Below are 14686 nucleotides of genomic sequence, written 5' to 3'. Positions count from 1 at the left end.
AAAGTGTCTGAAAACTTAACCTACATATAAAGTATCTTACAATAAACAAAAGAAGAAAACACTCTTGTGAGGTGGGCAGATGCCAAACTTACGAAGTTTAACCATGCCAAGTGCAAGGATCTACACCTGGGTTGGAGCAATCTCAGGCACAGCTACAAGTTGGGCAGAGAACAGAATCAGAGCAACCCTGCAGAGGAGGACTTGGGGGTTTTGGTCGATGAAAAAAGGAACATGAGCCGGCTTCAGTGTGCGCTTGCAGCCCAAAAAGCCAACCGTATCCTGGGCTGCATCAAAAGTAGCACAACCAGCAGGTCGAAGGAGGTGATCCTGCCCCTCTACTCTGCTCTTGTGAGACCTCACTTGGAGTATTGTGCACATTTCTGGTGTTCTCAACATGAAAAGGACATGGAACTGTTGGAACAAGTCCAAAGAAGGGCCACAAGGATGATCAGGGGACTGAAGCACCTCCCATATGAAGATAGGCTGAGAAAGTTGGGGCTGTTCAGCCTGGAGAAGAGAAGGCTGTGTGGAGACCTCATAGCAGCCTTCCAGTATCTGAAGGGGGGCTATAGGGATGCTGGGGAGGGACTCTTCATCAGGGACTGTACTGATAGGACAAGAGGTAATAGGTTAAAGCTTAAAGAGGAGAAGCTTAGACTGGATATAAGAAGGCAGTTCTTCACTGTAAGGGTGGTGAGGCACTGGAATCAGTTGCCCAGGGAGGCTGTGAATGCTCCATCCCTGGCGCTGTTCAAGGCCAGGTTGAACAGAGCTTTGGGTGACATGGTTTAGTGTGAGATATCCCTGCCCATTGCAGGGGGGATAGAACTGGATGGTCTTACGGTCCTTTCCAACCCTAACTATTCTATGATCCTATTCTCTGAAAACTGTGTTTAGATGGCCAGATCTAGTCAAATTCCTATCATCTGTACAAACTTACATAATAATTTAAGATACTTCAGGCAACCAATTAAACTTGGTTTCTTACAGACATGGGCCCTATGCCTCCCATTCTGGAACAGCAGTCCCACATCTCCATGACTTCATTGTCTGTCTCCACACATCACAGAATTTAATAGTAAGTCCCCCACACTTGCCTGTCACTTACTTACTTCTGCTTTGCTGTCAGAAGGAAGAAAAGCAGCAAAACTGATGGCTAGTTTGAACTGTATGCTGGCTTACCAGCCACTGGCTGCCAGAAGCAACAGCTAACGTTTGAGTTCAGTCTCCTTTGCTCTGCTCTCTCTCCCCTACATACCCAGTGGATTTTAACAAATCTTGAACTAACTTCATTTTGATACCTGCAGTGATGGAAGATTATCAAATTAGCTTGAGACTGAGCAACAGCTTCAAAAGCCATTACAACCAGAGTATGATTAGCTAAGACTAACCCAAACAGAACATTGTGATTTCTGAAACTGCATAGATTAAAAGACAAACTGAGACACAGAGATTATAATACCGGCAAGGCCAGATAATCCTGCAATGATTTCATTTCATAGTTCAAGGATTTTGCAGTCAAATAAATCAGTTTTTCACCTCCAAAATTGTTCTACTGACTTCAGAGATAATGCCTTAACATTTATAGTTAACTTTATATTGAACAACTAATTACAGATAATTATACTATTGGATACAAATGCTCACAATCCCTTAAATAAATCAGAGTTTAGGCACCAATCCTGTAATGAGTTAAAATAGAAAAAACCTCTATATGTAACATTTCAGCATTTGCGGCATAAAGGATGAGAATGGATATAGTAAACATATCCAGTCTGTAAGAGGATATTAACCATTTGTGGTAAACACACAGATGTAATGATCAATCTGCAAGATCCCACTGCACCTTTTACAGTTTTAATTTGTTCCCCTTCACAACAGTACTCGTTCACATGTCAGCCCCACTCAACAGCTGAAGGAAATACATTAAGTGCTATGGGCCTATTCCAAGTTGTATATGGGCTCATTACAAGCCAAAGCAAAGAGGATAATTCATGCCGAAACCTTTGCCCAAGAGCTGAATTCTAATTTCAAAACGGACTACATAGATTAGCTCACACTTGATACATCTCATCTCTAATGCAATGACTTCAATGAAATACACAATTAGGCACACTGGTGCTGTAGAAGTTAACACCACATCAACAGAAGGAGCTGGATGATTTCAGGACTCATGCATGTCTTGTTCCAGTGTGCAGGCAAGTTTTTCACTTTAGGCAGCTATGGACACTTATGCTACAAATTTGGCCTCACCTATGACAGTGCAGAGAAGGGCAAAATATTAACCTGATGTCTGCTTTGCAGAAACATATTGATGACCAGGGAAGACAATAATCAGACTGGCACATATGTCTCGAGTAGCTTTGTAGATTTAGTGTTTTTCTCACCACCTCAGAAAATCTCTTGCTTCTCTACCATCCATGTTAAACTTTAAATAAATTCCCCATTATTATTATCCAACTCCGATTGTTCCACACCCTTCCTGTACTGGTGTTAAGGGGAACAGTGTGCCAGGACAACACCTCCAGTTCTTCACATCAATGTCAGTCCAGCCTCACTACTGGGGTACTGGAACAGTTCAAAGGTCTGCTTCCTGAGCTTAGTTTTCATTAAGAGGCTGCTCTTCCTTCCTCCTTAGGACAAGCACTTTCTACAAAGAAACTAGCATCACTCTGCTCGCAGGTCAGGACAGCTTGTAAGGGAGGCGAGAAAACTGTTAAGCCCATGGTTTTCTCCCGGACCCTCCCTGCCCGAAGCAGCTAGGCAAGGAGAGCCCGGCGGAGAGCGCCATGCCGAGCTGCCCTCCGGGGGCCGGCGGGTCCGTTCCCTGTTCCCTCCGCGCTCAGCGGAACCAAAAGGCTCCGGAGCTAAGCTCTGACCTCGGGTCGGGTGAGCTATGAAGAGGAAAGCCAAAACGGACCCGGTGCTTCTCGGAGGTGGAGTCTCCGAGGGGAGAGAGACCCCCACGCAGTAAGGGAAAAAGAGTGAAGGAAGACAAGAGGGACCTCAGTGTTCTCTCGCATCTGGAAACAGAATCCCTGAGGGAAAAGCCTGTGTGAAACGCGCTGGCCCCGGGCCTGAAACAAGCATTGGAGAGCGGCGGGAACCGTCTCTTACTGAGCCCGGTGCAGCGCTACCAGTCACCATGGTGACGGCGTCGAACCCCTGAAACAACTCCATTTCCTCCTAGTGCTAACACCATTACTGCCCCAGGAGAAACAGGGAAGGCGGCCCCTTAAATAACACGCTCCGCTGTTCCCTCTCTCGCTCCACCCCTTCCGCCAACTTAAAGGCGCTAAGGCGGCCTTCGGGAGGGTTTGTTTCCCGCCGGACGAGTTATGTAAAGTACCAGCTGTCTCCATCGGCGGGCTGGCGATGTAGGGTAGGTAGGTGCTCGCTGTAGCTGCGGGGCCTTTTACTGCCGGCCGTCGGTGCCAGCGATCGGGGAGAGATGAGTGGAGGGAGGGAAGTTAGGCAGGAAGGCGGAGGTCATCCCGCGCCGATCCGGTGGCGGTAGTGGGAGTGATGGGAAGTCTCTGGCAGTACGCGGCGTGCTGCGGGGCCTTTGCTTCCTCGCAGGCGTTCCTTGGAGGGCTGTGCCGGTCGCCTCCCGCTGCCGAGCCCCTGTCCGCCTTGCCGGTCTGCGAGTAGACGTTGTTGAGGGGTCGGCCCGCTGTGGCGCAGCGACCGCTTCCTGCGGGGCGGTGGGGCTCCGGCGGGGAAGCGTGGCCCCGGGCGGTGCCGGCGGCTTGGTGTGATCTTAAAAACCTCGGTGGGTGCTCTGGGATGAAGGAGATCTTCGTGGGGAAGGGCGTGTGAAGGTATGTGTGCGAGGTGTGCCTTCCTTATGCTTGTAGTTCTGCTAAATGTGAAAACCCACTTTTCTTCTCCATTGAAAAAAACGATTTATTTTGTAGCCACCAGAAAGTTGTTTTAGTGCTGAAATGGAAAAAAAACCCAAAAAAACCTTTTCTTTCTTCCAACAGTAAGTAAGACTTACAAAACCTGCAGACTTACAAAACCTCTTCTGTGCTGATGGTGTTATTTCTAGTCAAAAAGTTCATGATAAATCAGCTGCAGTATATCAGAGAATCTACTCAGAGCTCAAGCATTACAGTGCTGTTAGTGGCGTTTAATTCTTCTGTTTATTTTAATTCTGAGTCATTAACTTGACAATAGGTGGCCAGAAATAAAAAAACATTTAACTAGTTAGGTTTTACTTAGCGACCTATACTAAACTGATAGATTTTAATTTATTTTTGTTTGGGTTTTTATATGCTTTTGTACTTTAATATTTTAAAAGTTAAGCCTTCTTACCTAGCAGGATGAAGGAGGGCTATAGACTAACAGATTGATTTGGGTTGGATTTGACTTATAAAGCTCATCCGGTTCCAACCCCACCTGCCATGGGAAGGGACACTTTCCACTAGACCAGGTTGCTCCAAGCCCTGTCCAACCTGGCCTTGAATGCTGCTAGGGATGGGGCAGCCACAGCTTCTCTGGGCAACCTGTGCCAGGGCCTCACCACCCTCACAGGGAAGAGCTCTGCCTAAGATCTCATCTCAATTCCCCTTCAGTTTAAATCTGTTATCTCTTGTCCTGTCACTACTTGCTCTTACAACCCCTCCCTCCCCCCAGTACAGGACTGCTTCAAAATATTTTAAAAAGTGTATATGGATGGCTTCTGAAGTATTATGTACTAAGGAACTGGGATCAGAAGCACGAAGTAACTTAAATCGTGCACAACAATCTGTGGAATGGAGCAGCCTGGTTTTTTGTGCTATAGATCATACATAGTGGTGGAGGTGTGATTTCACGATACCCTGTAGCTTGTCACATTAACTCATTTTTGCTTTTTCTAGCTCTTTCTTGTTCATATTGTCATTATATTTATTAAATTTTCTTACACAGTGCCAAGAAAATAATTTCAAAGCCAGTCAGACTATGGCCTTTGAAAGCATTACACAAAAGGACTGGTATGAAATCCTGGGTGCTAAGCCGTCAGATAGTCTGGCAGAACTAAAACGGAAGTACCAAAAACTTGCTCTATTAGTAAGTAAACTCTTGTTATTTAAGATGTGAAAAAAAATATAAACTAATAAGATAATAATTGCAGGTTTTGTTTCTACATTTTTGATATAAATATGATTTATCTGAGTCTATAATATCAGCTCACTGAGGCTGGTTTAAGTTGGAAATAAATTTCTGGAGTTTGAGTGATCATTGTATTTTGCAAAGAGGAGTTGTGGTGTTCCAGTTCCAAAACAATGATACGTCTTCCAGCTTTGCTAAACACTCGTGAATGAACTGAGCCAAGCACTTGATCATCTGATGTTGGGTAATCAGGTGCACCAGTCAAAAAGGGTCATTGTAGCACATGGTTATACAATTTAGTAGTTGATACTTGTGGTATTTACTGTTGTATTTACAGCTGTGTGTGCTGAATGCAACTCTTGAATATATAAAGACCAGGTGCAAAGAGCGAAGTGAAGCTCTTCCTTCTTCAGTAACGGAATAGAAAATATCTAGGAGGAAAATAGCGTAATATTGATTTTATTTGAAAATTTCTGGTGCATTTTTGTGGAGTCATGTCCTTGGTCATACATTAAGACTTCTTGTTCTATGAATTCTCTTAATTTTTCCTGTACTCCTGCTTTATCTGCATGAGAATTTTGAATCTTTATCAGATTACTTCATAGAATTCTTGGTTGTTCTGTTTTACTCTTTCTCCTGAATTCAGTCTTTGTGCTCAAAAGATGCTTTGGCCTGGCTTTCTGAGGAAAATGGGGTGGGCTTTTTTATATATTTTTTACTATTTTCAGATAAATTTGTTAAGGAGGTAGAATTCCCAAGGTAACTAAATTCCTGTGTTTCTTGAAAATGGCAGCCTGGTAGGGAGGAAGAAAGGTGAGCAGAATTCAGTTTTTATATATTCCTTTATCTAGCTGCTAGCTAGACCGTCAGTATTGGCCAGGCATTAGAGAGTACATGTGCAGTTGCTCTTGCTTGGTTTGAGCTGTTTGAATGTGCTAAGTTGGGATTTTGAAGTGAAGTAAAGACAAAGTCAGAAACTGAGTTTTGTTAGAGTTGGAATAAACTCATGGGTGGGTTTGAGGGTTTTTGTTTGGTTGGTTGATTGGTTTTGTGGGTTTTGCTTTTGCTGTTTCATTATTTATTATATTTCTAGCCCCTGTGAAAACTGTTTTAATGGTCATTTCACTGGTATGTTCCAAATTTCCCCATTTTTATACTCTTCAGTTGAATTTGCTAAGAAATCCCTCTGTCCATCTACTCCTCAGTGCTTCCTGCTAACTTATTTCTTTGAAACTGACCTTTTGTGTTATAGCATTGTACTTCCATGTAGTTACTGTGAAATGTGTGAAGTGAGAATAGTCAGTTTACAGCTGTCTGTTTACAGCTATAGTTTTAGAAGATGAAACTATTATTTCAATATACAAGCTTTTCTTCAGAACCTGTATATTTCAAAATGGTTGGTTAGTGCTCTTTATTTGAAAACTCAGACATGTTAAGAGAAAATGAAGATACCTTTTTTTTTTCCCCTCCCTTTTGTTTGGATCAGAAATCTTTTGCTGAGATGGATCTCTTGACTAAAAAGCCATGCTCATGTTTACTTGAAGGTGTTTTCTCCAAGGCAGATCTGCTGCTTGTCAGTTGCTGTTACCATATCCTGCCTCCCTATATTCATCTTTTTTATATTTTAGCTGAACTGTTACAGAGTCTACTTGTTTGCCTACATACCAACAGAGCACCTAGTACAGTCAGTCTAAAGTCTTTTCAAGCATGGTGGTATTTAAAAACTTTTTTTGGGGGCCTTAAAAACCTTATTGGCTATAGGAGTGACCAGAAGCTACAGTACATGCCTTCACTAAAAGGTGATATACATAGAACATAGTTACAGTGTGAAAGTTAATGCCACAGATGATGTTGAGTCCAAGGGATTTCCATGGTTGAAAAAGGTTTTAAGACTTTGTTGAAAGTGTACCATAGCATGTTAACACAGAAAATACTCTCTGATTCAGAGGTTCAGGAGTTACAGACTTCCAAATATTAGTGGAATATATAAGGGAGGTGCTGTATGTTTGTTCTAGCCTGGTATTATTCTCTGGGTATCTAGGGCTCCTTGTTAGTAAAAAGTATAGCACTGGATGGAACTCTTGTCTTGCCTGTGCATCCTGTCTAGATGAAGTAACTGCCTTGTTCCCCAAGTTAGAGCTCTTGGCAGCTTCACATCTCTAACTGACAAAATGTTCATTTTGGTTTTCTAAAGCTGTTGTTGGAGGTAGAAGTAGTAGTACTACTGGTGCAGGCAGGGAACAGGTCTACATACAGGTGTTTTTAGGTCCTATGGTAGTAACCAGTCACCAGAGTAACTCCAGTTTAGAGGCTAGACTAGCAGATGAGCGCAGCTAGTGTATTGCGTATTGAAAGATTTCATATCAAATTATGTGGTCAGTACAGAAAGTTTTCTGGCTTACGTGTAGCAGCAGAGGTTAAGCTCCTGAAGAATTGTACTGTGCTAATTATCTTAAAATCCTAAAGGTTGTAAAGCAACTTCCATCTTGGATACCAATTACAATTTATGTAATATTAATTCCGTAATTGTCAGTGTTCTGATCACAGCTCTTCATTAGCATTAAGCATAATAGATGGTGGAATTTATTTTGAAACAGTATTCTGCTATTAAAAATGGCAAATGTCTTAGTCCAAATAATTTTCAAACCATCCCCAGTGCTTCATGTTGAGCATTTGCTTTTTGCCATCTGCTATTTTCTGTATTTGTCAACACATGTATGCTCAGCATCTTGAATGAACAGGCAGATGTAAGTTTCCAAAGCTAAAAGGAGTTGGAGATCTTGCCATATGTCATCCAAAATATTTGCAGTTGAATCTTAGAATTGACCTTATTAATACATAGTATGCAATAAAAAATGGTTGAATTGTAGATTTGTAAGAATGATTTCATGTGGGCAAGTTAGTTTAAAACTAATGAATTTTTAAAATATAACTTGTTTCTGTCAATCCAGCAAACTGATGATGGAAGAGGTTACCCCATAACAAATAAACCTGTAAATATACACCCTACTAGAGTGAATATATTTACTCACTGTTTCACCATATTTTGCTTTGCTGTACTTAATTTTTTCATTTGAACAGGTTACAACATACATTTAAGTGAATTATTTTACTACAGATAATGTCAATTAAGAATAGTATTAATTTGATACAGAAAATGGCACAGGTTTCACCTAAGAGGAGTGGTATTTTTTAACCTTTTTTTTTTCTCATATTTTAAGTATTTAACTAAAAGCTCATATTCATAAAATTTCTTTGAAAATTAAATTTATGTTTTTAAAAAATCTTGTGTGCTTATTGATACCTGGGTCATCTTAAGACTTTATTATTGTAACAATCAGTAACAGCTGAAGAAGACAGACTTTTGAGCGCACGCTATGTGTGACACTGGCAATGCTATAAATGACTTACTTTGTAAGTAAAATCCAACTTTTTTAAAACAAAATCAAGCCCCAAAGATACTCTGGTATCTTTTCTATCTCAGAGCTTCAGCCAGGAATTCTGAAAGAAAAAAATACTATAAATATGTATTTTGTAACCAGCTCAATGCAAAGATTCCTTGTTTGGTTGTTTCAAGTTCTTGCTAAAGTGTTTTCTGAAGCACAGAAGACTTGCAGTTTCCAAAGGATAAAATTAGAGTAAAAAATAGTATATTGGGGGAAAAAAATACACTTTTTTATTACTGGAACAATATTTACATCTCCTTTTGGTCTAGCACTTTGGTCAAAGAATGAGTTGCCAGATTGTTTTCAAATTTTCATGCAGCTGCTCTGTATCTCAAAACTGCTTTTTACAAGGCATAAAGTCATCAAACGCATAAGCTTTGTCTAGCTGAAAATCAGGCGTCTATTCCTGTTGATGCTGATGATATTATAGGATACCTTTCAACTGGAAAAAAAATATTGTGCAGGAAAATTACATGCTGCTGTTACAATGTATGCCCTAATCTTAAAGAAAATCCATGTAATTTGAGCAGGGAGTATGCAGGAAGCTCTTATTGCTAATATGGTAAGGAAATAAAATTGCCATTTCACAGTGTTACAGAGATTCTCTTTATCAGGAGGGGTGGCATGTGTGTATATAAATACAAACAGTGTTAAGGTTGTCACTTAATCAAGTAGAAATTTTGAAAACAGACAGCATCAGGCATAGGTAAGTGGCTCTCAGCAACAATCAAAAAGGACATTAATAGAAATGTAATTTAATGAAGTGAAATAAAAGATTGTTCTATTGAGCTTGTGTCGAGGAAATAAATTTGTCTTTCTGAAGAGCAAGAAATCTGTTCTGTCTCATGAGATTTATGTACATATCTAAATTCTGCAACAACAAGACATGCAGAGGATTTCATACATATGAAGTTAAAGACCTGCTTGCATGATTGGTGCCTTAAGCTTGTTCCAAAATGATTTCAGTGTTACTCCTGAAAGGACCTGCCAACTGAGTAACTTCATGTGGAATTTGAGAATTCAAATGTTTAAAATTGAAATACTTTGAGCTTCATATCAGAAGTCTCATAATAATGCTTTTGATAATGGAAATTATGCAGTGTATATATTCCTTTTTCTTTTCAATAGCCTTTAGGGGGTTTATTTGTTGATTAGTAGCAGCATACCTGTTGCAGATTCAGCAGATCATCATTCTTGGCTAATTTGAGTTTCAGCTAACTAGTAGAAAATGGATTTGGTCAATTGACAGTATAAACAGAAAAAGTTCAGGGCAGCCTGGTTGTAGCTTGCCTGAAGTTAATAGAATTACAACAGAGAGAAAGATAAGCCACTAGGCTTAATGTAGAGGGCTACTGTTTTAACAGTCTGGCTAGTTTGAGCAGTTTTCTACATCTGATTTACTACTTGTGACCCTAATAAAATACAAAGGGGCATATTTCCCAGTAGGGACTTGAAAATTGGTCATTAGTTTATGTAGTACATAATGATCCTCAGTGTTCCTGAAGTCACCAGTTCAAACAGCTTGATGAATTATGGGGCTTGGAACTAGATGACCTTAAGGCCTTTTCCAGCCCTAACCATTCTGTGATTCTATGAAGCAGATCATAATCATGCTGATGTTCCTGCTGCTGCTTAAGCTAGGAGAGCTTCTTTTAGATTTACTTGCCTGCTTTCTTGTGGTGGTTTTTGTTTGTTTGTCATACCAGAAGATACAATATTCAGTAGTAAGTCTGAAGAACAGGCATTTAGCCTGGCAATGATTATGCTGCTAAAACAAGAATTTTATAAGTCTTAGTAGTGTCACAAATTTGTTTGATGTAAGATGGTCCTTAAAAGCCAAATGTTCTGGAGATGTATGGTGCTGCTGCATGCAGCTACAGACTGCCATGTCTGAGACGAAGCTCCTGCTCACTCAGTTGGAATTGTGTGAGGTTGCATACCTGGTCCCAGTTGGTCCTTGGGCTTTACGTGCTCTCATTAGGATAAGTGACCAATGGGAGTGCGTATTCCACATAATTAGACAGCTGACCAATCAAATGAAATACAGTGATTAACCAATTAGTGCTCTGATTGGTCATCAACCAGCTGGAAGGTGTACTCCAGACACATCCTATATAAGAACAAGCAGAGAAGGATATCGTGATTTGCAGAAGGCATGGGGGGAAGAGAGGTTGTGGATGCAGGTGAAGAGAAAAAGGATGTAGTAAGATATCACAGTGGAAAAAGGGGCATATGACAATATGTAGTCTACAGTATCCTTTAGTAGGGGTGGTGTCTACCGTATCTCAGTTTATATTGGAGCAGTGTCTCACTTCTTATTACTTTGTAATGTGTACTTTTTTATAAAGATGTAGGTGAATTTTAGCAAGTAGATGCTGTGAACATCCTTACAGCAAGTTATTTTTAACTGTTAAATAGAATATGTGACAACCCATGGCATCACACAATAAGGCAGCAAGTAATATATTGGTTATCCAGGTAGTTCAGTAAGTTGGAAAAGTAATGTGTGTTTGGAAAACCATTTCTAAATTTAATCTGTTTATTTGCTGGGTTATTGTCCATAGCTTATTTGTTACGATGAGCAGCTTCTGATACTTCATCCCCTGTAGTTTTAAGGTACATACATAAGAACAGAATTGGCATCAGGCAGTTGAAATGTGAGTGTCAGGCAGTGTGTGTTTGGCCTTTCGTGTTATTTATGCTCTGCGAAGGAATTTGGTGCCCATTGGCTGGTTATTTTGTGCACTGGTTATCTAAGTTGTTAATTGTAACACTATATTAAAAGTAAAATCTACACTGTCTTTGATAGACTTTTCATTAAAGATGTTCCATACTTAAAAATATTCACTGTGTCCTGAGGTAGTATAAAATGTAAATTCTGATTAAAAATAAAATCTTAAATACTAGCTTATTAAATTTCATAAACATTTTTTAATATTTCAAGTGTTCTTTCAGCACTCTTGAAGACACGCTGAGGTTTTAGATGGCACATTATGCTTTTTCTCTTGTTTCTAAAGTGAGATGTCTAAAAATAATGCAGCAAAATATATTAAATAAAGCACAAAGAATGAAGCTATGAAGACTGGCATGTTGTTTTCATGTAAGTAAATGTTCTGCTTATTCTGACATATCATAGAATCACAGGATGGTTTGGGTTGGAAAGAACCTTAAGATCATCTAGTTCCAGCCCCCCCTGCCATGGGCAGGGACACTTCACACTAGACCAGTTTGCTTATAGAATCATAGAATGATTAGTGTAGTATGATGCAGTAACCTGTAAAACTTAGTATTTTGGAGACATATATTTTTATATATATTGTAAATTTAAATTATCTGTGTGTAATTTTCCTTATGTTTAAAATACATAACATAATAATTATGGAAATTTGTAGAGCAACACATTCCCACATTCCTTCTTTCCTTCCTCTCTAAACACTTTAAAGTCAGAAAGTCTCAATCTGAACAATGTAATTGTCCCACACTCCGTCTTTGCCTTGCCTCAGTGCATCATGAATGTTTTCTCATCTGTTGAGCCCAAATGCTCAGCAGACATGAGCTCATTTGAACTGATATAATGCAGAAGTGACTTGTTATACCTGAAGGGCTGTCTTATGGGATACTTTGAAGATAGTTTTTATTATTACAGTAAGAATGTTCAGCTTTTTTGTTGCAGTCTGCCAGTCATTTGCATAAGCTCTTTCATTTAATTTTCAGTATGTTAAAAGCAATGCTTTAAGGCTGGAAAGTCAATAATTAGATATTCCTAAAACCTAACCATTTGTTGTTATTCCCAGTAAATTAACAATAACAAACAAATTCAGTCTGTGTTGCTTGGATTTATGACCTAAGAATGGCCATGGCAAATAAAGGTAAAGATGAATGAGTTTTCTGAGCAGCATCTTAGCTGAATATTTTTCTTTTCTTGGCGTAGCATCTAATAGTAACTAATAATGTGTTTGAGGAGAGGCTGAATGAGAGTTTCTCTTTGAAGAGGTACTTGCTTTCTGTCAGGGCATGCCAGTGATCCAGTCTTAGTTCCTACTGGTACAGAAGACCAATGCAAAGTATGGGCTTGTACAATTCACTTAGTATAACTATGGCTTCTGTAAATGTTGCTATTGATGAAAGCCTTGGATTATTTCTCTACAGTTGCTGATCTGTCCTAGGTGATGACTTTACCTTTTCATTTACATCTCTTGACTATTCTTTCCTAAAATGGGGAATTTCTGTAAAGGTTAAGACCATTTATATAGTGCTTATTAAATATCAATGACAAAAAGCTCAGTAATAAATTCTCTTAAGTGAGCAGAGATCCTGTTGTCTCATGGTTTCCTTGAGTCATCTGTATGCCCTTTAAGTGGTGCTGAGAACACATGGTCAAAGTTATAGAATCATAGAATAGATAGGGTTGGAAAGGACCTTAAGATCATCTAGTTCCAACCCCCCTGCCATGGGCAGGGACACCTCAGACTAAACCATCCCACCCAAAGCTCTGTCCAGCCTGGCCTTGAACAGCGCCAGGGATGGAGCATTTACAGCCTCCCTGGGCAACTGATTCCAGTGCCTCACCACCCTTACAGTGAAGAACTGCCTTCTTATATCCAGTCTAAGCTTCTCCTCTTTAAGCTTTAACCTATTACCTCTTGTCCTATCAGTACAGTCCCTGATGAAGAGTCCCTCCCCAGCATCCCTATAGACCCCCTTCAGATACTGGAAGGCTGCTATGAGGTATCCACACAGCCTTCTCTTCTCCAGGCTGAACAGCCCCAACTTTCTCAGCCTATCTTCATACGGAAGGTGCTTCAGTCCCCTGATCATCCTCGTGGCCCTCCTCTGGACTTGTTCCAGCAGTTCCATGTCCTTTTCATGTTGAGGACCCCAGAACTGCACACAATACTCCAAGTGAGGTCTCACAAGAGCAGAGTAGAGGGGCAGGATCACCTCCTTCAACATGCTGGTTGTGCTACTTTTGATGCAGCCCAGGATACGGTTGGCTTTCTGGGCTGCAAGCGCACACTGAAGCCGGCTCATGTTCCTTTTTTCATCGACCAAAACCCCCAAGTCCTCCTCTGCAGGGTTGCTCTGATTCTGTTCTCTGCCCAACTTGTAGCTGTGCCTGGGATTGCTCCGACCCAGGTGTAGGACCTTGCACTTGTCATGGTTGAACTTCATAAGGTTGGCATCAGCCCACCTCACAAGCATCTCAAGGTCCCTCTGGATGGCATTCCTTCTCTCTAGCGTATCAACCGAAACACACAGCTTGGCGTCATCGGCCGACTTGCTGAGGGTGCACTCAATCCCACTGTCCATGTCACCAACAAAGATGTTGAACAAGACTGGTCCCAACACTGATCCCTGAGGGACACCACTCATTACTGGTCTCCAGCCGGACATTGAGCCATTGACTACAGCTCTTTGCGTGGAGCCATCCAGACAGTTCTTTATCCACCGAGTAGTCCACCTATCAAATTGATGTCTCTCCAGTTTAGAGACAAGGATGTCGTGTGGGACATTGTTGAATGCTTTGCACAAGTCCAGGTAGATGACATCAGCTGCTCTACCCCTGTTCATTAGTTCTGTAGCCCCATCATAGAAGGCCACCACATTGGTCAGGCAGGATTTCCCCTTAGTGAAGCCATGCTGGCTGTCACTATGCACCCTTTTGTTTTTCATGTGCCTTAGCATGCCTTCCAGGAGAATGTGCTCCAAGATTTTACCAGACACAGAGGTGAGACTGACTGATCTGTAATTCCCCGGGTCTTCCATTTTCCCCTTCTTGAAAATGGGGATTATATTATGTTTGCCAACTGTGACCAACCTCAAATTAAAAGTTAGATTAACACAAACTAGTGAATGAATGCATCCTTTAAGCCATTAGTGTGATTAAATGTTGTCCAAACTAGGTGCAAAGTTAATGTGATTCTATAGGTTATGTTTGCAATTGTTTTGTTTTGGGATTTGTGTTTGTTTGTTTGGGTTTTGTTTTGGTTTTGGTTTTTTGTTGGTTTCGTTTTTCTGTTCTGTTGTGTTGGGTTGTGGGTTTTTTTGCTGTTGTAATATCCATGAAATGGAGTCTTTGTTCTATAGTCATAGCGTACTTCATGGCCTCTGATTTTAAGGGTTAAAACCTCTCAAGATGCTTTAAA

At 40.6% G+C, this 14686-nt stretch overlaps 1 protein-coding gene across 3 annotated transcripts in view; it reads left to right on the top strand.

Moving 5' to 3' along the window:
* The first annotated feature begins 3298 nt into the window (after nucleotides 1–3298).
* The window catches only part of DNAJC24 (DnaJ heat shock protein family (Hsp40) member C24), a 50525-nt gene continuing 39137 nt past the window's right edge, over nucleotides 3299–14686 (top strand). Inside the window, exons 1-3 of one of the 3 annotated variants that reach the window (XM_065683277.1) lie at nucleotides 3307–3386; nucleotides 3580–3821; nucleotides 4912–5052. In XM_065683277.1, the coding sequence (XP_065539349.1) occupies nucleotides 4945–5052 (108 nt within the window). In that variant the 5' untranslated portion in view covers nucleotides 3307–3386; nucleotides 3580–3821; nucleotides 4912–4944. Of the gene's footprint in view, nucleotides 3387–3579; nucleotides 3822–4911; nucleotides 5053–14686 lie in introns of all 3 variants that reach the window. The other 2 variants (XM_065683278.1, XM_065683279.1) reach the window with 2 other exon arrangements.

Source organism: Lathamus discolor, chromosome 6 (genome assembly GCF_037157495.1).
Source record: "Lathamus discolor isolate bLatDis1 chromosome 6, bLatDis1.hap1, whole genome shotgun sequence".
Taxonomy (NCBI): domain Eukaryota; kingdom Metazoa; phylum Chordata; class Aves; order Psittaciformes; family Psittacidae; genus Lathamus; species Lathamus discolor.
Note: the sequence above shows the minus strand (reverse complement) of the source record. Positions and strands in the feature narration are given on the sequence as shown.